General features: G+C 40.9%; 1 protein-coding gene across 2 annotated transcripts; it reads left to right on the top strand.

Moving 5' to 3' along the window:
- Positions 1-1,604: 1,604 nt before the first annotated feature.
- Positions 1,605-22,438, top strand: slc7a2 (solute carrier family 7 member 2). Of its 2 annotated transcripts, none has more exons than XM_022212941.2 (12): positions 1,605-1,905; positions 3,430-3,807; positions 3,884-4,039; positions 7,977-8,142; positions 8,220-8,356; positions 8,428-8,650; positions 10,568-10,704; positions 15,063-15,165; positions 16,690-16,901; positions 17,016-17,182; positions 18,988-19,096; positions 21,003-22,438. In XM_022212941.2, exons 2-12 carry the CDS (start codon positions 3,438-3,440, stop codon positions 21,164-21,166), a joined length of 1,944 nt encoding a protein of 647 aa, XP_022068633.1. In that variant the 5' UTR covers positions 1,605-1,905; positions 3,430-3,437; the 3' UTR covers positions 21,167-22,438. The 2 variants fall into 2 exon arrangements, with proteins under 2 accessions (XP_022068633.1, XP_022068632.1); XM_022212940.2 differs by lacking the exon at positions 10,568-10,704 and adding an exon at positions 10,193-10,332 and having other exon boundaries at positions 1,606-1,905.
- Positions 22,439-23,843: the final 1,405 nt, after the last annotated feature.

Genomic DNA, 23,843 nt, shown 5'->3' with positions numbered 1-23,843 from the left:
AATTGGAAAGAGATATCTTTTTGGTGTTTAAATGGCTTTATATTATCTCAAGTACATATTTTTGTTATCTGTAACATTTAGAATGGAAAAACTATTTCTGTCATCAAGAATAGTAACATGTATTAAGATCTGGGTCAATCTGACCGGAGGAAAAATGAACACAATTTCAAGAGGTTTAGGGCACTAAAGCTTTTTGAAGATTATAAAACTGCATGTTAAAGTGACTTCAATATCATCCAAAACAACCAAAACAAAACTGTGTAAAATGATAATATTTCCTATATGTTTTATAGCTAAAAGCCTGGAGTCAAATTGACCCCAAAGAACACTGATACCTACAATATTTGCACAGGATATTGAAAACAAATCATTACATTAATTTTATGTTTACCTTGTTGTAATCCCTGAATTAGGAAAAGTCATTAAATACGTCAGTCATTTATTTAGAGACATGAAGCATTGGTCAAATTGACCCCAAAGATAACAGGAGGGTAAAAGGAAAAAACCCAAGACCAGATTCTCTAGTCCTAGTGTCAATGGCCTATATCTTGGAGGGGTGTCATGGCATAAGAGGAAGACGAAAAAAAGTGTATTTTCCCAAAATGTCATGCTGTTGTGTGAGAAGAATGGCTTCATTGCAGGGATATGACTGTAAATATACAGCACCAAATAGTGTGGGCACTTGAAGGCACTTAGTTGGATGGAACAGATCTCACAGCCAGTTGTGTCTCCACTCTGCTCACCACTAAAGAAAGCTTTCCCATCAGCATGCAGGTCAGATAATCGGCCCCTGCAGCCAAGGTTTGGTGGGCAACCGTCCATGATATTCGGCTGCTTGGCTGGATGGACAAACTCAGAGAGAGCTGGCTGTTGTCATGCCGTCGAGTCTCGGGCTTGTGGGTTGGACGTTGTTTCTGAGGGCCAGCTGCCACCTTCCCACTGAGGTCTTAAGCTGGTTTGAGCTGGTCTTGGCAGAAATACTGTCCACTGCAACTGTAGTTGTAATTCTCAATTCTTTGATGGAAAAATGCACGTTTTTTTCCCCTCTCCAAGAGCTCCAACTTGTAAGTGGAGTTACTGTGGAGATGCCAGGCGTTTTTGTTTTTTTTTGTTGGCGTACCACAGTGAGCTGTGTTATTGATTTTATTATGTTCACGGGTCCAGTAGCTCAGGGTACATTGAGCAATACCTGTCTTCCATTAGGAGGACTTACACCCCCTCCACCCCACCCTCTGCCACCTACTATCCACCCTTCATTGACCAATCAGCACCCATGCTTTTAGCAGCGCTCCTGTGGCCTGCACTGGGTAAACAGTGTCTGGCTCAGTGTTTGTCAGTGAAAGTTGCCTAACCATTTATCAGTAGTCAGTAAGCATCTGGACAGCTGGGATCTATTTAGCCTGAGTGTACAATAGAATTAACAGTTTCTACCAAATACATCCGTGCACTTTTTTCCTCACTTATGGTGCAATGTTGCCTCCACAGAGTGTAACTCCCCTCAAACCACAACCACTGAGGTAAAATGTCCCCCTACCCTAATTCCCTCGGGCTTCCTCCTCCCCTGTTGCCTCCCCTTCTCTAGGGACGTCACTCCCCTGGCTGTGGCAAGACTGGAGACTGAGTCTAGGGGCAAGGCGAGGGCAGATCCTATGAAGAAACACTGGGGACAGAAGGGAGGAGTAAAACTGCTGCTCTGCACAGTTTACGTGCCAGAATAGTGAATTTGTGTTCAGCAATTCTGAGGCTGCAGTTCATCGGATCAGCTCATATCATCTGAGGTTTACCTGTGTAGCTGATCTGCCGGAGCTCCCTGCAGAAGCAAGCTGGAAGAAAAGCACTCAAGCAGCATTTTTGTTTCTGCTGTCTGAACTCGGACCATTCACTTCCATACTGTGTCATTCTGAGGTATGTGCAAGTCTTCATGACAGGATGTAAAGCATCTGCTCATGTGCATAATTTTAGAATTACTACTTCATAGTTTAGCTGTGAGGATTTCTGTAAAGCTGAGGTCAACACAGGGTCTGAAAAGAAAATTCAATATGTTGAGTTGAAAATATGCTCCACATGTTGCACAAGTTGTCAGTGCACAGTGTGGAATACACGTTCTCTGACAGGCTAAATTACTTCAATTATTGTCTCCTTTTTGACAAAACTGAAGTTTTACTTGCCAAAATCTGTAAGTTTTAGTCCACTGTATTCATGGACATGCTGTAATAGAGTCCACATTGTAATGGAAATGAGCTGTCACATCCAAAACTCATTCCTCTTGGTGTAAAAACCCATGCTGTAGCAGAGATCAATGCACATTTGGACGGTCGTCAGTGTTAATTTATGGTTAAGGTAATCAGAGTTTAGGTTCAAAGAAGGCGCCTTAACTTCAAAGTAAATTACCAACAATTCACTTGGGGGCAGGAATATTCCTTCCTCATTTTTTCATATTGTATTCATGCTAATATGTTTAAGCAGCATCTCCCCCTTTTTAGATGTACTAGACAATGACAACAAAGAAGACGCTGAAGTTTCTCTATTTGTGTCCTTTACATGTAATTAGTGCACAGAGCTCCAGGAATGTCTTTATTGTGTCATATTGGTGAATTCATGGTCCCCTGATGAATGTGTCTCTTTGAGCACTTTGATCTGCACCATAACCCCAAACAATAGATTTTAATGGGACTCTTACTGTACGAACTTTACCACGCTACGGCGCTTGGCAGCATTCCTAAAGCTCGCGTCACAGTTTGTAGGGTTAACATCCCTTTCAAAAGCTTTACCTCTACCTTTGTTTCATGTACATGTTATGCAACTGACTTTGCAGCATTTTTCAGGAGCTCAAAATGCAAAGCGAGTAGAGCTAAATCAACCTGACTGACATGAACTTCAGTTGCACAACTGTAGAAATATTAATGCTAATATGAAGATTTCTGATATGACTGACTGAGATGATTTGACTGCAATGGCTGTAGGGGATTTATTTAAAAACACATTGAAACTCACACTTTCATTCATGTCGTAACATAATTGCACGAGGTTTTTCTAATCATCAATGAGCCTTTCAGTACCATTAGCTAACACAATGTAGCATTAGAACACAGGAGTGATGGTAGCTGGAAATGATCCTCTGTACCCCTATGGAGATACTCCATTAAAAATCAGCCGTTTCCAGCTAGAATAGTCATTTACCACATTAACAATGTCTAGACTGGATTTCTGTTTAATCTAATGTTATCTTCAATGAAAAAAATGCTTTTCTCTCAAAAATAAGGACATTTCTAAGTGACTCCAAACTTTTGAACGGTACTGTATCTGTATGTTTATGTGTCCTTACACTGCACCTGTACATACAGTTTCATCCTTTCAAGTTACCCCCTCATACCCTGGAGCATGTGCGGCATTTTCAATTCTTTCTTCTCCCATTCCTTCTTTCAACAGGTGTCAGCATGCTGGAGCAGGTTCTGTCATTCGGCCGCTCCCTGGTGCGCAGGAAAGTGGTCGACCTGAACAACTTGGAGGACTCCAAGCTCTGCCGCTGCCTGGGAACCATCGACCTCATTGCCCTGGGGGTGGGCAGCACTCTGGGTGCCGGCGTCTACGTCCTGGCTGGAGAGGTGGCCAAGGGAGACTCTGGCCCCAGCATTGTCATCTCCTTCCTAATCGCCGCCTTGGCCTCCGTCATGGCCGGACTGTGCTATGCAGAGTTTGGCGCCCGCGTCCCCAAAACTGGCTCTGCGTACCTTTACAGCTATGTGACTGTAGGGGAGATCTGGGCCTTCATCACCGGTTGGAACTTAATCCTCTCCTATGTGATAGGTGAGTTCTTTGAATTGCATTTTATTTTAAAGAAGATATTGGCTCTTGTTGATGGCTGTTCTTCGTTTTCTCACAGGTACCTCCTCAGTTGCCAGAGCGTGGAGTGGCACATTTGACGAGATGATTGGAGGACACATAGAGATATTCTGTAAAACCTACTTCAGCATGAATTCCCCTGGTTTGGCCCAGTACCCCGACTTCTTTGCTGTCTGCTTGATTCTGCTACTTTCTGGTAAGGTAGCATATATGCTGGCGTGTCATTGCAGTGATTATATTATATCAGTGAGACTCAGAAAGAATCCACCAATGTTTGGTTTTGGTGAGAACGGCAGGGCTTCTTCAAAACCAAATATTAAAAGAATCAGCTTTTGATTTTGGGAGAAGCAGCATAGTGGTTTCTTCCATAAATTTATTGACTGTACACATTTCTATTAGTTTCATTTGTAGACATGTGGACTTTAGACAATTTAGAGTAAAAGGATGCAAACAAACCGCACCTGTAACATAAGCAGGTGTTTAAATGCTATGAAATTTCATACAGGTATCTATGCAGATATGTGACAAATTAAAAGAAGAAAACTAATAAAAGCTTCAATAGTCCTTGGCACCAGTGGTGTAGTCTACGTGATACGCAGGTATACGCCGTATACTCACTAGAAAAGGTCTGGAATTTCCGTATAACCACTTAAAAATGCGCAAAGATATGTATACCCAGGGGTGCAAACACGCAGGTATTTGCCGTATACTCACTAGAAAAGGTCTCGAATTTTCATATAACCACTTAAAAATGCGCAAACATATGTATCAGTAAGTTTTTTGACATTAACGTTCACTTTCCTGTTCATAAATTCGTCTTCTCTGTGTCAGGAAGCGGTGGGACGGGGGAAGGTGTCTGGCTGAGAACACGGCTCACTAAAAGGCGGACCGCGGTCTGGATCCGGACCCAGACGCCGTCTATACGGGTGTAAATTTGACAGGCCGCTTCTATTTTACCGGTGCAGCTTTCCAGTGTTTATCATTGGTCTATCAGCTCAGAAACGCACAGACCAGTTATGTACGAGTTCAGGCATCCCACTTGATGCTACTCAGTTAAAGGGGACATATTATGCAAATCTCACTTTGTGAAAGTTTTCTTATAGTAGTGTGTGTTGAAGTAGCCTCATTATGAGGTTCGAATTTGAAAACTGTCTGTTTCCTCCCTGCCTTGCTACACCACATTTTGTGAATATGCCTGCTCAAACGTCTGAGTTTGAGTTGGGTCCGCTTATGACGAAATAAGCGGATTTAACTCCTCCCCTTGACTGTGCCCCCCCCCCACCGGCATGGCCGCACTGTCCTACCAGCGTGCATTGTCCTGGGTGAGGGAGGGGGTTCTGGAGTGGCGGTTCCCTCACAGCGCCACTCTTCTCTCGTTTCCCGGAGCTCGGTTTCTCAGTGTGGGCGCCGGGCAGTCTCGTGCGAAGTGACCAGGCTCATGGCACCAGTAGCAGCTGTCTGGAGAGCGGCGGCAGCGGCGCTGGTCGGCTCCCCGCTTTCGGCTCCCCGCTTTCGGCTGGTGGTGGCCGGCGGCTGGCTGCCAGAGCATCTGTCCTTCTAGCGGCAATGGTGCCGAGCTGCTCCCCGCTCTCGGCTGTTGGTGGAAGGCGGCTGACAGCTTGTTGTAAGCCGCATACCTGGAAGCAGTCCCAGAAACAGCCTGTTCTGAGGAGTGCTGGTGAGAGTGACTTTTTCGACCGCTGAATCTCCGAACAAAGGATGATTTTGGGGCGAACAAACTTAAATACTATGTTTTTGGGCTTCTGAGACCTATATGACGTGACTGAAAAATAGCATAATATGGGACCTTTAATGAAGTCTCTGCATTGCATCACAGCTCTGCCTTCAAAAACCAGTTGAGAGGTGAGGGACAGAGAGGAGGACAGTAGTGATGGAAGTTCGGCTCTTTTCAGAGAGCTTTTGGCACGACTTCCAAAGAAAAGCCGGTTCTTTCGGCTCCCAAACGGCTCCTAATTTATTATTGTTTGTAGCCTCATATTTTAGCCTAACCTGGCAAATATGAATCATTTGTGTTTTGACAAACTCTTTGTCATTCAGTGTTTTTATGAGAAGCCTTATAATTGACTCATTTTGTGCATTTGTTTTGTTACAAAAACAGGCATTCTTACTTTTGTTTAATATTTCAATAAAACTTTTTTGCACAAAAATAAATGAACAAAACTCTGCACATGATGAAGAGGAAACACTAGCTCTACCTGATGGCAGGAGGAGGAGCTGCTGACGCTATAATGTCTATTAGTATCTAATTGGTAGTTTGAAATAAAGGAGCTGCTGTTGCTGTGTGTGTGTGTGTGTGTGTGTGTGTGTGTGTGTGTGTGTTCTTGTACTTGCTACATTGTGAGAACCATTTTCTGCATTTAACTATCAAAGTGAGGACATTTTTACAAAGTGAGGACATTTTGGCCGGTCCTCACTTTGAAACAGCCATGTTTGAGGGTGAAGACTTGTTTTTAGAGAACAGGTATGAATTGAGGTTTGGTTAGGGTTAGGGTAAGGATTAGGGTTAGGCGATCAGTTGTGATGGTTAAGGTTAGGGTAAGGCTCTAGGAAATGCATTACGCCTATGGATGTCCTCACTAAGATAGAAGTACAAACATGTGTGTGTGTGTGTGTGTGTGTGTGTGTGTGTGTGTGTGTGTGTGTGTGTGTGTGTGTGTGTGTGTGTGTGTGTGTGTGTGTGTGTGTGTGTGTGTGTGTGCGTGCGTGCGTGCACGCACGCGCGCGTGTTTGAGTGCATTCGCACATATATGAGAACCTGACCTGGCTTTGGTTTATGAGGCTGGAGTATACCCACTAGAAAAAACTAGACTACACCACTGCTTGGCACTGATTGTCCAAGTCTCCAGAACTCTAATTTAAAAAGATCTTGCCTCATTTAATGTTTTGATGATCGTAGTGATGTTTTGTCTTGGGATAAAGGCAATCTCTCAGAACATTTTTGCATTGATTTGAAGTCAGTCTTCCTTCTATTAGGACCAGTGAACCTATAACATGGTAGCAAAATGACCCCAACGGAATATCAGAGCCACTAGGTCCTCTCACTGTAGGGAACAAGGGTTGAGATTTTTCCTTTAATCTGTCACCAAATTGTATTTCCTGTAGGATAAACTATAATAACTTCAGTAATCTTCTTACTCTTTGTCTTTTTATCCGGTGCAGTCATAAGTTTAAACATTCTTTTTGCCCAAGTTATGAACAAATATATTGGAAGATGTTTCTGATTGCTTTCACTTTAACATGGTACCCAATGAACTTTATGTCACTGGGCAAAGTTCCTCACTAACCTTTAGCACATTGTAATTCAAGTGGTTTGAGAGTAAACTAGGCTTCTGCATCTCATCAACTGTGAGGCCACCTATTGGTTTGTGGGCTGCTGCTGAGCCTTGAGTTTGGAATTTGACTGTTGCCATCTTGATTTTTCAGAATCAGATGCAATGACCAAGGTTTGGATCTGACTGAGAAGTTCACTATGCACATATCAACCACAAGGCAGTCCTGCCTAAAACGTATCCTGATTTATCTTCCATTTTCCTCTAAATGGGACCATAAATCTTTAATTGAGGCCCATGCTATGTTGAAAGAGACTTCAAACTAGCCAGAGAGACCATAAACCCATTAGGAAATTATTTACTGAGATCACAAATCAAGTGGGAAGTAGGGTCATTTTCTCATTGAGTACTGTACAATCTGACCAGAGTAGTCTCCCCTGGCTGGCCATTAGAAGGAATGCAGCTTAAGGAACTCCCACACTGGCTTTACTTTTCAAACCTGAAGACTACATCTATCTTTTATATAAAGTCGGTACTGTTTGCTCTGTTTTCAGACTTGGAAAATCTTGTCCATGATGGTGGATCTAGACTAATCTTCTTAAAAATCAGATAAAATATTATAGATAAATAAAGTCAGTGGTGCATTGGGTCAGATGGAAGACTTTCACTTGGGTGGTCAGAGTCTGAGTTCTGGGTAAAGCCACGAATGGCTGTTGACCTTTAGCTTTGCACGTTTAGTGGGACGATGGACTACTGGACATTTACTTAATTTATTAAGGTAGTGCTGACCTTGATCTTGATCTCATGACTGTTCTGAGGTCTGTTGTGTTTATGTTCATCCAGGACTCCTTTCGTTCGGAGTGAAGGAGTCGGCCTGGGTCAACAAGGTCTTCACTTCGGTCAACGTGCTCGTACTCCTGTTCGTCATCATCTCAGGCTTCGTCAAAGGAGACACTCATAACTGGAAGATCAGTGAAGAATCCCTTATAAATTTCACCGTAGTTACAAGGTAGTTTATTAATTTTATCTGAAGAGCGAGTATCACTGTGCTGTCTTTGTTCTAAAATGGCAGTGTGCATGTTTCAGGAACTTGTCGGCGACTGCCAATGTGAGCAGCGATTATGGTGTTGGAGGATTCATGCCTTATGGATTCAGTGGGACCTTAGCCGGAGCTGCTACCTGCTTCTACGCTTTTGTTGGATTTGATTGCATTGCAACAACAGGTGGGTCATAAGTAGGCTGTGATTCACCTAAATCAGAGCTCAACGTGATAACGTGTAATTGTGTGTAACAGGTGAGGAGGTGAAGAACCCTCAGAGGGCCATTCCCATCGGCATCGTGGTGTCGCTGACTGTGTGTTTCCTGGCGTACTTCGGCGTGTCAGCAGCGCTCACCCTTATGATGCCTTACTACCTGCTGGATGAGAAGAGCCCCCTGCCTATGGCCTTTGAATATGTGGGCTGGGCTCCTGCCAAATATGTGGTTGCTGTGGGTTCACTGTGTGCCCTCTCTACCAGGTAACCTCTGGCTTTGTTTTCATAAAACAAGATAAGGAAATGTCAATATACATGTTGGTAAATAGAAGAAAGTAAGGCAGAGTATAGCTGTATCTAATTTCTAAGCTATAACATATTTACTGTAAATTAGTGATATTAGTGAGATTTGGTCAAAAGTTTGACCACAAATCTCTGTTTATGTCTTGTTTTGGATTGATTCCTGTTGCTTTGGTGGGCGTAATATTTAATGCTTTCTGTGTTGAGACATCTGCATGTCTTTGTGATGTAATGCTTATGATGAACCTTCTGAACCTTAACAAGTTTAGGGGTGTTTTTAGCTCATCCCACATTTTTTTTCTTACCACATTGTGCAAATTTTTCCCTGCAATATAAAATCCTGCAACAGCACGTTTCCAAAAATAGGAAAATACTGGAAAAATGATGACTCTACGTACTACACATATTTAACTATCTATATTTTTACAAACCTCTACAAGCTAGATATATCTAAGGTATTTCACCTTACAGTACAAGTCTTCCAGTAATTTGCTCATCTGTATCCTGTTTTTGAACCATGCTGCATTTATTTTATTGATCAAACACGTATTATTTTCCCTGTAGTTTCTCTTGTTGCCTTTCTGCTCTGTGTAAACATAGCCTGCAGTTCATCCAAGAATTGTTTACATTCTTGTCATGTGACTGTTGGTTGCAGCCAAAGAGTGCAGAAATTTGTTTTCCAAATTTTCAGTCACTCCCTTTTCGAATAAAGTAATTCTCAAGAATTTGCACAATTCTCAGCTTAGAGTTGGACATCCATGGGCCATTGGAGAGTTAAAGTTTTGACGATTCCTTCTGTTTTAGCCATATCTCACTCTGATAAATTTGTGCCATTTTTGTGATTATTTTCAATGAAACCAAGGTCTTTCAAACCCGCCAAGAGCTTTTGGGGTTCAGAAGGTTTAAGTATTCTATGCACAGTGTGATGAGCAAATTTTGGAGTGTCTCACAACAGTATATTGGTATCACTTAATTCTGTCTTTCTTCCCTGAGGGCTTCCTATGTCAGTTCCAAAATCAGTATTCTGTCAAGAAACCCTGTTGAATGTCCTCCATCAGATCATCTCATGATCTACATTCTAAATTTGTTCAGACTGGACTCTAATCAACTAAATTTAGTATAATTTAGAGCCTACAGTTGGTGTTTATCCTGTTACTTTGTGGACTAACTCAATTTTTTATGCAGGGAAGCCAGTTGTGAAACTGTTTTAATGCACTTTTTTCTTGCTCAAGGTGGATGTTTGCTCATCTGGAAACTGTAATGAAACCATAATTTCAGTAACTTTGTTATGGTGCTCCAGTAAATATTCCATTTCTTTAAGCTGATGTAAAAGAATGGAGGATAAAACTGATGATACTACCAACAGGAAAGAAAGACACTCATTGACTTTAATCATACTCTGACGCTTCACTGATGTGGTTGTTGGTGATTGTATGATTTTGTGTGTCTGGGTTCGGGGCTCTTAACTAACGTGTTGGTCTTGCATGTCTCTGCTGTCTCATGCAGTCTGCTGGGCTCCATTTTTCCTATGCCTCGTGTAATCTATGCTATGGCAGAGGATGGGGTGCTTTTCAAAGCCTTAGCCCGAATCAATCCTAAGACGAAGACCCCACTTATTGCCACTATGAGCTCCGGTGTAGTTGCAGGTGAGAGTTGGGGAGCGGCCAAGTAACTCAGCTAATCTTTTTCCACTGAATCAGCTGTGAAAGATGCAGTTGAGTTGACATAAAACTGAATCAATTTCTGTCCTGAATTGGCCTGTTAAATTTAAAACTATCTATTTCTGCTAGAGATTTTTCCGCTGTTGTTCTTTCACAGTTGTGCAGGTGTCATGTTTTCTCTCCCAGAATGCCCTCAACTTAACCATCTTCTTCTTCCTAGCCTGTTGGGCTCCATGTTCCCTCTGCCGCGTATTCTCTTTGCCATGGCACGAGATGGCATTCTGTTCAAATTTATGTCCAAAGTGAGTAAACGGCAGTCGCCTGTGGCTGCCACCATGGCGGCAGGTACCACAGCGGGTAAGCTCCCGGACGAGGACTCGCCTATCATGGGGTTATAACATGGTTTTCTATCTGTGTATCAGTTGGTGGTGGTGAACGCATGATAACAGCTTGGTGATGGTGTTTCCAAAGCATGTGACAAAACCATTACATTCATTTCTAAAGATGCGAAAGGATACTGTTTAATTTTCAGTTTGTTATTTTTGTTCAGCAGACAGGTATTCAACTGGCTTCAGCCCCTTTCCGTTATCTAATTCACTCTCTTTTATTATTAAGAAACTAACTACAAATACTTATCACACATACATGCCATGATGAAATGTAGTAACTTTGGAGACTTTCTAACCTTCTCTCAAACTTATATTTTGTCCAAAAACATTCATTAGCCCCAGCTAATTTGTGTTTTATCGTAAGCAGCAAATGTCAAAATGCTCAACATGCTAAATTTAAGGCAGCAAACATGATAAATGTTGCTCTAAGCATTAGCATGTTACCATTGTCGCTCAGCGCATGCTAATGTGTTCTGCTAAAGTTAGCTCAAAGCACAGCTGGGCTAATGTACAGAGCTACTGTGGCTTCAAATTCTTAGTCAGATCTCAAACTTAAGTAAACATACCAGTAAAGTAAAAGTCATGTGTACAAAAAAATGCATTGGCATCAATATGTATTAGCATCAAAATACATTAAACTCTCTGAACTCCAAGCAGTTACGGGGCGTTTTTTGCTCCTGTCCCATCATTTTTACTGACTTTTGCTCCTCTATTTGATGGCTTTTTTTTTGTCACTGGGTTTCACTTGATGTCTCTTATCTGCACCCCGTTAACACAGCTAGAAGTTCACCAGAAAAGTTACAATTTTTGTTGGTTGAAGCTGCAGTGCTGAGGAGTGCAGCTATGTTTCAAGCAGTAAATTTTAGCAATTTTTCGTGATTTTGAAGAAATATCACAGTTCTATGTTAATTATGGGATATTTTTCCAGATTTAACAGCACATTACTCATAATACATTGCTAGACTATCAGAAAGTTGAAAAGTTGTTAAAAAAAATGCTGAAAAAGTGTGTAATTTTGCCAAGTTTTAAAACTGAACATGTCAGGGTTTTGGGGTTCAGAGGGCTAAGGTACCAAAAGTCCTCATTGTGCAGAATCATATATTTCAGAATTGTTGGATTTTAACTGTATATGCATCCATGTGTTTATCACCTCCATTTTGAAGCTGTTAAAGCTTCTCATTATTGTTTAAAAAGCTTTATCTTAACCTGTCATATTACATCATAATTTTTAGTTGTATATATTTAGTATTACTGAAATAAAGCTGCAAAGTAAGTACATTGTTTTACATAATAAAGTAATAAAGTGTTTTAGCTGAGGTTTAGGAGCAGGACCACACCTCAATCACCCCCGTTCCTGCCATACGTCTGTATATACCACTTTGCCTTTCACACTTGTTCGTTCTCGCTTCTCGTGCCACACCCAACCAGTGGCGCCTGCAGAAATTTTTCATAGGGGTGGCCAGGTGGGGCCACTAAAAATCTTGGGGTGGCACACCAAAACTAAAAAGCCATAATTTCATGAATTTTATTTTACTAGTACTATTATTACTGTATTTTAAAAAAAATAATACTGTAGTATGTAGGCTAGCAGAAAACTATCAGAAAGACTTGAAGCACCTATTTATAAACTTGTTGTCTTTATTATGTTATATTTAATGTTACTAATGATCTAATGTGCATAGACTAATAACAGTACAGTTAACATTTTGAGTTAATTTCCTCCCTTCCTTCTTCCTCCGTCTCCTCATCATTATGCCTCTGCTGCTCGACCATCGGCTCTCTGTCTCCTCCTGTGCTAATTTTCTTCTTGAAGTAAGAAGAGATGTCTGTTGACTTTCTCTTCGTGGTCTGCAAATTGAAACTAGAAAAGCACTCAGAGAGCGCAGAACTCCACCAAGGCTGCTGAGTTGACGTATTATTTACAACGGATGAAATCTTTAATAAAAAATGACCTTGTGCTGAGCACAGGCATGTGTTTTGCATGTGCATGTTATGTATAGATACGAAATAGCTTTTAAATTACACTTATGAAGGTGTGTTGATCAGTTCATCACTTTTTGCAAGCCTTTGTTTTGCTAGTGTTAAAATAACCGTTCCCTCAATGCTTTTATTTTAAAAACGTAGTTTTAATGTTTACTGGCTTTTATTGTGTAACCAGGATGTGTTGTCTAAGAAGAGTTTTCTTGACATGACGAAGACGCTGTCGAAAAGTCTGAAAATTCACATAAACGTGACAGAAAACGGTTCCACTCTGTTGCTGTCTTGTAAAGGATGTGTTTAAACTTATAAGCACCTAGCGGGGACAAGGTGTTACGGTGAAGAAATAAGGGAAGGACAGAAAGGTGAATTTGTGTTCAAATAAGGCTGATGGCTGAACTTGACGTGTCTGGCTGGGGTTTGCTACAACGCGTGGCCAAAATATGCAGTGGTCGGCAGGAATTGATGGGACTCAGAAACACCCCACAGTTTAATCGTTTGTTCCTTTTATGATTTCCAGCTGATAAATCATGGTCATTTTATAGTAGGATCACAATCATGTGATCGTCAGCGGGCATAGACATATATATACATCGATTGTCACATAACTCCGCCACGCCTTGGCGGAGTTATAATAGCAGCAGCTAACTAGCTGACTATGCCTGTAACTCAAATAAGTTAAAAAGCACAGCAGCGCTGCTCTAACAGGTTGCTGAAGCAGCACCTTTTGGCAGTTACAAAGCACATGTCATGACGAATATTTTTCCTCCCCCTTTTTTTTTTTACAAAAGAAATTATGACTTACTCATAGTCCTCTGTTCAGATCAGCGCTGCTGATCCATGCGGATCAATGGCGATGCTGTCAGAGTTTGCAAACTGCTCAGAACCAATGGAATGAATGAGTGATTAACATCACTGTTAGACAATGAGCCAATCAAGGAGGAAGGAACTGTCTTTGTCGCCTCTGATTGGCTAAGTGTGCGCAGTCTGAGCCTTGTCCTTGCTGCAGTGTGAGCCTAACTGGCAATCTATGTTTGTAACTGGCCAGTGGGGTGGCCAGCAGATTTGTAGGGGTGGCCGCGGCCACCCCAGGCCATCGCCTGGTGGCGCCATTGCACCCAACCTCCCTGTACTTCTGGCTTCTTTTCCTGTCTTCTCCTTTTCTTTGGGAGTCTGCCGGCCTGGGAGCTGCTGCTCATCTCCAACTAAGCTTTTCCAAACTGTATCAGCTCATCTCAGTCATCACCAACATAATGATCATTTGCATCAAGTAAACACTCAAGCTTCAAATCAATGGTGTGGTCCTAACTAGTGAAAATAAACTTAGTGGATTAAGAAGTGCAATATTTGTATCTGAACTGTATTGGAGTAGAAGTATAAAGTATCAGAAAACGGAAATACTCAACTACAAGTACCTCAAAACTGAACTTAAGTGCAGTTACTTTCCTCCACTGTACTTCTGAAAATGTAAAAATTGCAGTGTAGGCTACAATTATGCTTGTAATACACAACCACAGTAGTCTCATCATTGCCTCCAGCTGTTTTCAACACAATCATCTCACTTCTATTTGTAGCACCATTTCTACTCTTACACATGACACAAATACACGTTGGTGTACATCTTCAAACGTGTGGATAAAATAAAAATGAAATTCAACCAGTTGGGCCTTTGTAGATGATGCAGTGCTCATGCAGTGTTAGGAATGTCTTCTAAAGCTTTTCTGCTGAGCAGGCTCCAGGTGTAAAGCACATAGTTGCACCACGCTCACTGTGCTCAGGTGTTGGGGCTGAGACTTGCAGGGTGAACGACCTGGTGAAGTGGCTGGCAGATGTGAACTCTGGCAGATGTGAACTCTGGCAGATGTGAACTCCCACCACATCACCAGCAGCACCACCACAGGCCTTGTACTGAGCACCTGACAGCACTGGGGCAGGGGAGCTTTCTCTGTTGTTTTTCTTTGAATATAGTGTTGTGAGGAGCAGCGGACATACCACTGCTCTGTGTTTGAACCGTGCTGCTCAGATCCGCTCCATACCGGAGTCTGGTGCTGAGATACGAGTCGGAGAGCTGAGAGCAGCTCCACAGTGTATCTCACATCAGATGACACTCGGTATGGAAGTGGTCACAACTGTAGGAAACATTTTTTTACTTTGCTTTACTCTGAAAACGTGTCTGCATGATCTTTAAATTGCATTTGTTCACATTCATGTGCTCTGTGCATTCTGATTTGCAAGAACATTAACGTTGTGCTCCTGTACATGGGTGATCAAATGTGATTGTGATTGGTCCTAGTTTTCATGACTGTACAGGAAAGCATCTGTGTTAACAGTATTTTTTGCTTACTGCAGCCATCATGGCTTTCCTGTTTGACCTTAAAGCCCTGGTCGATATGATGTCCATTGGAACTCTGCTGGCCTATTCACTGGTTGCCGTGTGCGTATTGATTCTCAGGTGGGTACATTTAAAAATAACCCCAAAAGCATAACTAGTGAAACGTTGTGAAAGAGCTTCCCGAGCAGCTTTTCCAAGCTATTTCCCACAGGCATGATTACCCTGTTGGTTATTGCATCACACTGGTGATGTAAGAGCTGTGAATGCTCCCATTGTATGAGCCTTAAGTGGTTGCTTCAGTAAATGAAGGTGTTTACTCAAGTTTCTGCACTCACTAAACCCTGGACTCGCTGCACACCTCTGTTCCTCACACTCATCACCACAACCTCAGCAGATACAGACTCAGTGTTCTTCTCCTGGATTCAGACCTCACTTGTTTTGTAAAGTAAAACCTCAAACTATTTCACAAGACAAGCGGTTTGACAGAGGTTGGACTGTTTGCAGATGTGCTGTACATAGAGATGCTATTTATCTATAGCTCCAAACAATGTGAAAACACTGAACAGCAGTGTGACTTTTAGAGATTTAACCTCTCCCACTCCACTGTTTTGAAGTAAAAGGATATGTCCAAATAAAATAGGTTGAATCTTCTGTACAACTATATGCATGATTGAGGTCTTGCCAGTAAGAAAATATACTAAAGTTTCTTGCAAATTGTCAGAAAACCTGGAGGTGACACAGAAAGTGAGCAATTAGCTTTTAAAATCAGTCAAAATTGCATATTTTTGTCCAAGTAAACATTAAAAGTAATACTTTACACAGTATACCATTTGGGATTCTGTAAATGCTACAAGACCCAACTTACATTACTTGTTGCAACGTTGGAGAATGAGTGTTTAGGCTGCCTGTATGCAAAGTAACTAAGAACTAAGAGAAAACTGATGCTGTTTTTACAAAAACAAAGAGCCATGCTTAATGTGCTTGAGCAAGCCCAAAGAGGTTAAGGCAAGCAGACCACAAACTCAGACATCCTCATATAATTTATGGAGTTAAACCTCAGTCAATTTTGATGCCACTTTACAGACTGCCAAAAAAAAATCCTAGTACCTCCTGTACTGCCTGTAGGCACCGGGGTCCTATTATCACATTCAAACTTATTTTATGGCTCTCATCCAGGTCGTTGTGTTGCATCTACTCTCAGATGTGTGTCGTTTGGATAAAAGCATCTGCTAAATGAAACTGTAAAATTGTAGAAAGCACATCCAAATGAAATTAGCTGTAACTACATAGCCACTATATGCATTGATGGGGTCTTGACAGAAAAAAATCCACCAAAGTTTCTTGTGAAAGTTCAAGTGACACAGAAACACAGGCATGAGTAACATAATGCAAATAATAATAATTTAGATTTCTGTAACTTTCACCACTAAAATGTTGCCAGATCCAACTTGCGTTTAGGTTGCACTTGTGCAAGCAAAGTAAGAAAAAGGAGAAAGCTGATGATGTTTTGCAAAGACCAGGGTCTAGGTTTAATGCATTTGCAAGCCCAAAGAAAAAGAGGCAAGAGAACCACAAATGCAAGCATCCTCAGATTATTTATGGAGTAAAAACTCAGTGTAAAAACTTGATGTTACTGTCCTGCAGGTACCAGCCAGATGGAGCTCTGGTGCGACAGTCAGGTAAAGGTGAGAGGGATTACCTGTGGTCTGAAGAGGGCGAATCAGACCTGACAGAATCTGAGTCCCACCTCAACATGCTGAAAGGTGGCAGCTCCACCCTGCAGGCTGTCCTGCATCCTCCTGTTGCTCCTTCTGAGCATTCATCCAGCGTGGTCAACATGTCCATTGGCGTGCTGGGTAGGCAGGCCCGGATAACCGCCTTCATCGGCTGCTCTGTTTCAGTTATGAGCCTTTTCTGTTGTTTTGTTCATATGTGTCACTATTAATTGTGTGTGTGCTCTCGAATCACAGTAGTGGTAGTGTGCGTGGTCAGCTATCTCACCACCTACCACATCTACTCCATCATTGGGATGGAAGTGTGGATTCTGGTGTCGCTGACCGTGTGCCTCCTCATCTTCAGCGGCTGCATCTTCATGGTCTGCAGGCAGCCTCAGACCAGCAAGAAGGTCTCTTTCATGGTATGTGGCGCTCCATCAGATCTCTGGTTTCAAGCTGTAGTAGGCAAAAACCTGGACAGCCCCCAAAACCCCCCAGAATTTGAACATAAGCAGCTTCTTCCTGCAGCTCTTCTGCTCCTCCCACCACATGAGCACAGGCTTCAGTCACACAAAGATAGTCAAGCCAAAAATCAATGTCCAAACCTCAACCTCGTGGGTGAAAGACCTCCACTTAATCGTGATGCAATTCTGTACACAGAAGTTTACTTTGGAATTCCATTCCTACGGCGCGACATAATGCGATTTTCGCCGTAAGTCAGAACTCACATATGTAGTGACAGCCCGATCTCACGAGGATTCATGAAACTGTCACGTAAATTTTTGTTTCGGTTTCGTGCGCACCAACACGATTTCGTCAAGTTTTTCGTGCCGCTCACCACGAAATGCACACCAATGTATTTTAAACGGCGGACTTTTCGTGCCACTCAGAACGTATTTCAAAAGAATGTGTATATTATATTTTTAATGTAAAACTGCGGCGAATCCAACGCTATATTTTGCATGACATCGTCCCTAAACATAACCCTAACCATAATCCTAACCATAACCTAACCATAACCTAACCATAAGCCGGTGGTACACTTACCAATTTGCATAGGAATTTCAAGAATGTCCGGCGGCCGGCGGCCGCAAACGCGATCACACAAGCAGTATACGCCGATGGACAGCTTAGATCGTCATGAATCCGCCGGTATAAACCACTTTCAGATGTGATTACCACAGCGAAAAACATTTCGTGGTGAGCGGCACGAAAAACATGACGAAATCGTGTTGGTGCGCACGAAACCGAAACTAAAACTTACGTGACAGTTTCACGAATCCCCGTGAGACCGGGTTGGTAGTGAGTTATGTATGATGAATAAATGTGCTTTTGTGTTGCCTGGTGTGTGGCCAGTTTTGTCAAATGCAGTCACAGGATGTATGAACCACTACGGTATATGTAGCCATATGCGTCACAGCAAGCCTGTGTAGAACTAGTTAAATGATTTATTTTTAATTGCACTATTTGACTTTCAACATATTCAAGAAATACCATATCTTCTTTTCTATTTTTCCCACGATCTCACTGGTGCGAAAGTCTGGTCTATCCACAATCCAATGCAAAAAACACTTTCAACAGACTTGAGGCAAATTCCAAGCCACAAAAAAAAGGAAGGAGGAGTTTTGTGAACACATCAAAGACCACAGAGATTCCCTTTTAAATGAATGGACTTCTGGTTAGTTCACAAAAGTACACAGTGCTCTGAGGAATGAGGCATAAAACGTGCACATGGATGCATAGTTGTTGTTAATATGCTACTCTTCATGTCTGTCACTTGGAAGACTCTGTTGCGTACACGTGCAGTCGTTGATCTACACATTCTGTTCATGTGCACTTTCACTGTTGCTCTAATAGCATAGAAACCATTCAGACACATTTTTGAAATTCCTATCATGCTGTGTAGTCACGTCCTCCTTGATGCATAAACTACAAAAGCAGCCTAAGCCACTGTACCAACGTATTGCTCTGACTATAGATGTTGTTGCTTTTCATGTCATCTAACATGATCTGGGTGAAGCTCTGTGATTGGCTCAAATCTGAGGCCTTGGGTTAGATTTTATAAATCCACAAATGGAGCAAGTCACAAGTTTGTATGGAAGTTCTGACCAGTGAAGCCAACAATGAAACTGCCTACTCCAGCTTTAACACAGAGTCTTACATGACAGAATGGTGTTTATCCGACATATTATAACGGATCATTTTGGTGTATTTGTTGCCGTCATAGGTGCCCCTTCTGCCTTTTCTGCCTATTCTGAGCATATTTGTGAATATTTACCTCATGGTTCAGCTGAGTGGAGACACCTGGGTTCGTTTCTCTGTGTGGATGGCTGTAGGTGAGTGAGAATAAAAAAGACACACAGCAAATATTTAAAGAAGTAGTCTGACATTGTGGGTAATGATAACCTTCTGTACAGTAAATATGAGGCTGGAGCTACCTTAGCTTAGCATAAAGACTGGAAGAAAGTTTAGAGTTTGTGACTTCTGAGGATTTTTTTTTTACATTTGATTTTTCTACGATTAAACAGATGAGATAAGACATCTTCAAGAGAAAGGTGCTCAAAAATCAATTTTGTTCTCAATATTTATGCTAATCTAGGCTAACTGACAGCTGGATAAAGCTTTATAGAAATGGACAGATGTGAGAGTCAGTGGTTGAAAATAACCGAGTACATTTGTTCAAGTGCTCCACCTAAGTACAGTTTGAAGTACTTTACTGAGTAATTCCATTTTAAGATACTTTAGACTTCCATTCCACTCCAGGAGAAATATTGTTTTTTTTCCCCACTCCATATGACAGATTTAGTTACTTTCAGGGCAACACAACAAGTTTTCCAGCACTTGTTAAAGATTAAACAAATGGTTTCCTTTTTTTTTTTTTTTGGCTTATTTACAATAAGCAATGGGGTCACATTTCAGATGTTAATCAGCTGTTAACAGCTCTCAAAATGTTGATTTTTCCCTGTAAACTTTCCACGTGGTCTCACCTCAATAACTAATTTAATATTGCACCCAAATTTAAAGATCAGAGAAAAAAGTGCTTTGTTATTTGTGGATCAGAACTTGGAGAATGTAGCGGATTTTAGAGTACAACAAGTTATTCAAGAATAAAGCAGTGGTTTCTTTTAAAGTACAAAGTACATTTCAGATGTCTATGAAATTTCAGCAGCTTCAAAAACAGGTATTTTTTCCTCTAAATTTCACATGTATTTATTTCAATTCATGTTCAAATGCTCTAGTATCTAAAAAACTAAAAGCAGATTTGTGTATCAAAATTTTTCTACTTTCCTCTCTGATTAATCATGTTTGGAGCCCTTAGATTTATCTGCTGTCCCAGAAAATAAAACTGTATGCCAAACTGGCAGCTGCTACAACAGTGACCTGCTGCTGACACACTGACACTTCACTATAATACAGTACAATTATCTAATAAAGAGGGACCAAACTAGGGCTTTTTCTTTAATTATTAAAGTACATTTCATTGCTGATACTTACCTGCTTTTCCTGCTTTACTTTTATTTGTAATAGAGTATTTCTACATTGCTGTATTGGTACGGTGAATTAATTTATTATCTGAACATTTTTCAGATTCTCATCTAACCACAGGACTGTGGATAGAACTCTCCCTATAAAGTGAATAAGCGTTTTTCTTTTAACCCTTAGATGTACGACTGATTGGACCCTACACGCTTTCATAAGTGGGTCAAAAATGACCCGTATAAGAATCAATGAATTTTTAAGGAATTTTTTCATTTTGGTTAACAAGAACAATTTATATTGTTATTTATATTATATTTTTGTCCACACAAGAATGATTGCATGTTTGAAATATGTTTGTTTTTTATTTCATAACAGATTTTGAACATTCTGATGATTGAAAAAGAAGAATACTACTCAGAACAGCCATAGAAAAATGTCAACATCCATTTTGTTGACATTTTTCTACTCTTTTCCTCCACGTTTGAGCACTTCATCGGCTCTTATATGATATTATCAGTGCTACAGAGCTGGGGGTAGTAATACAAATATTACAGTCTCTTTACAAATATAAAGGGTCACTTAAAAATTGAAATGTTGTGATATCAAAACATGTTTTTAATAACTGGAATATGAAATGACAAAAACTTTTCATTACAAACCCTCACCGGGTTATTTTTGATCCACTTATGCATCTAAAGGTTCACAGTGTAAAGTTGTCATTTTTCTGCATCTCACACCTCCTCAAACATTTCTCCCTCTCAGGCTTCCTGATCTACTTTGGTTATGGCATGTGGCACAGCGAGGAGCGTCAGCGCCAACTTCCCACGGCTCCGAGCAACAACCAGGACAACATGAAGGCTGGAATGGACGCAGACGGGAAGAACCAGGAACCTTTCATCTGCCTGGAGAAGACCAGCCAGTGTTAAAGTTTAGCAGCTCGTTCACAGACTCTCTGAGGCGACAGATGCATAAAAGCAGGCAGCAGCTCTGCCTTGATGCACCTGTACATCAGCTTCATCAGTCCTGCAAAAGGCAGCGTCAGTATTCTGTATGAGCGACGTGTTGAGGAGCCGCTCTGTCACTGCGATGGGACCAAACCCTGCAGGTCTCATTGTGCTTTATGGACAGCATGAAGGCAGAATGGAAGGGACAGGTAACACACTGGAGAGTGATGTTCATTTCCTTTAACAGTGAAGCAGTCGATGCAAGGCTGCAGCTTTTCTCTTTTCTTTATGGACTTTATTTTTTTCTAGTGCACATTTAGTCTCATCAGTTCATTTGAAGCAGGTTTGTACAGGTGGGTTTTTTTTTTTATTCTGAGCTAGATTGTGACATAGGACCAATATTAAAGATGTGTTGTCTGTCAAAGATGTTTTTTGGTTTCATATTACATGTGAACTGTCGGTCTTTTAGTCTAGTGTGTAATATGTCAAATATTCCTGTAGGCACTTAACCTGTCATGACTCGCCTCCTGAAAGTAGGCCAAGTGCTGGTGGAAACAGTCTGCCTCCTGTAGCTGTTATGTAAGAAATCATTTAAATGTTCACTGTAGTCACTGATGCCTCTGTAGCGGTTGTTGTGATCTTATTTAGCACAGGTTTTTATTTTTTAGTTTCTTTTGAATATTACTTATTACATTTTGAGGATTATTTGATGCAAAAACTGGTTTGTTTTTCCCTCTATCATACTATGGAACGCTATATTTTCGTGTTTGGCTGATATTTTTTGCGACATTGATACATTTGCAGACATGCTTTAAGTATAAACTCTTTCTCACTCGATCATTGCCACCTCACAAGAAGCACAATAAGTTAAAGTATTATCTGAAGCAGGTTTGTCTCATAACCGGTTTGTAGAAGATCTTTGTGCTCTTTCCTCTGGGCTTTTAGAGGCCACAGTTATTTTTTTTCTTCATGATCTTTAACTTATTGTAGTAGAGACATTTTGTGCCATCTGAACTGTCGCCTCCGCTGCCAGTGTTTAATAAAATCTAATGTGAAGAAATCCTACATGTTTGAAGAGGTTGTAGGTAACCTTGGGCTGATCGGTGTGTTCAGTGACCTCAATAAATGTGGAACAAATTCAGAAGCTAGTGTATAAAGGAAGGTTTTCTGCTATTCTGTATATACCATGATGTCATGTCACTTGTTACCAACTGCACAAATAAATACAATAAAATAAAATGTATTTTCCAGTAATTGAGTCTTAGATGATCCTTTTTTCTGTTGGGTTTTAGATTTGGTTTGGGTTTGTCACAGAAAACTGTTAAATATACTTGAAGTTTATTGTAATGTTTGAACTGACAGACTCACTAGATTCTTAATGTTGATATCGCCACCATGTGGTCGCCGAGAAAGAACTTTGTATTTTCTCTCATAACTCCTTAACATCGATCCTCATTAGGGGATTGAGTCCCAGCTGACTCAGGGTGAAGGCAGGAGACACCCTGGACAGGTCCCCAGTCTATCACAGGACTACATATAGAGACAAACAATCACACTCACATTCACACCTACGGGCAATTTAGAATCATCAGGCAACCTCAGCATATTTTTTGGACTCTGGGAGGAAGCCGGAGAACCTGGACAAAACCCACGCATGCACAGGGAGAACATGCAAACTCCATACAGAAAGATCCCTGGTTGGGACCGAACCGGGGATCTTCTAGCTTCAAGTTAATGGTGCTAACCACTGATCCACCATGCAGCTCAAATTGAGACAGGATTCATTTTGTTGTTTTTCGATTCCTTTACTTAATTCTACAACCACTCAAACATCGTTGTAGACAAGGCCTGTATTAAAACTCCCACAATTTTCAATCGAAGCACATCAAATGCTGAGACAATTTTTGACCAATAATGATTATGAAGGAAGAAAAAATGTTGGTGTTCGTACTTCATGTGTAATATTCATCGATATCAATAATAACTAATAATAAATGTATTTATATAGCAGCCTTAAGAACAGCGTTCACAAAGTGCTTTGACAGTCAAAACATTCAAAACAGACAAGCAAGATATAGGAGACAAGTCAGAGCAGTCAATTTAAATAAATAGTAAAAATGACAATAAATTAAATTAATAACTAGCTAGGTTAGCACGCAAATCAAACAAGGAAGCTAGGCAGTTTGAAAATGAAAGAATCAGATTGAGGGTTAAACTCAAAAGTCAAAAAATTAGAGAAATAAAGAACTAGAGAAACGACATCACACCAAAGAACCAGGCAGCTAAAATTAAAATAAAATGAGAACATATAAAATAAACAGGATATAATACAAAATAGAACACTAAAACTAAACAGAGCTAAAAGTAAACTTCACATAAAAGCAAGTCTATAAAAATGGATTTTCAGAAGTGATTTAAAAGAAGTTACTGACTCTGCAGGCCTCATCTCCTCAGGCAGGTCTATATAGCTGCTTTATAGCTGTATTTAAATGTGTATCTGGATTCCGATACTAGTCCCAAAAATGTCTCAGTGTTCGATGTGCTTGAAGTTGATATGTGTAAATCAACTAACTTCATATAATGTCTACAGGAGTTGTAGAAATTTCCACCAAATGAATTCACTACTTACTGTGAAGACACTGTCTGACTCCACACCGCT

The sequence above is a fragment of the Acanthochromis polyacanthus genome, chromosome 10, assembly GCF_021347895.1.
Source record: "Acanthochromis polyacanthus isolate Apoly-LR-REF ecotype Palm Island chromosome 10, KAUST_Apoly_ChrSc, whole genome shotgun sequence".
In the NCBI taxonomy this organism is placed as follows: domain Eukaryota; kingdom Metazoa; phylum Chordata; class Actinopteri; family Pomacentridae; genus Acanthochromis; species Acanthochromis polyacanthus.
Note: the sequence above shows the minus strand (reverse complement) of the source record. Positions and strands in the feature narration are given on the sequence as shown.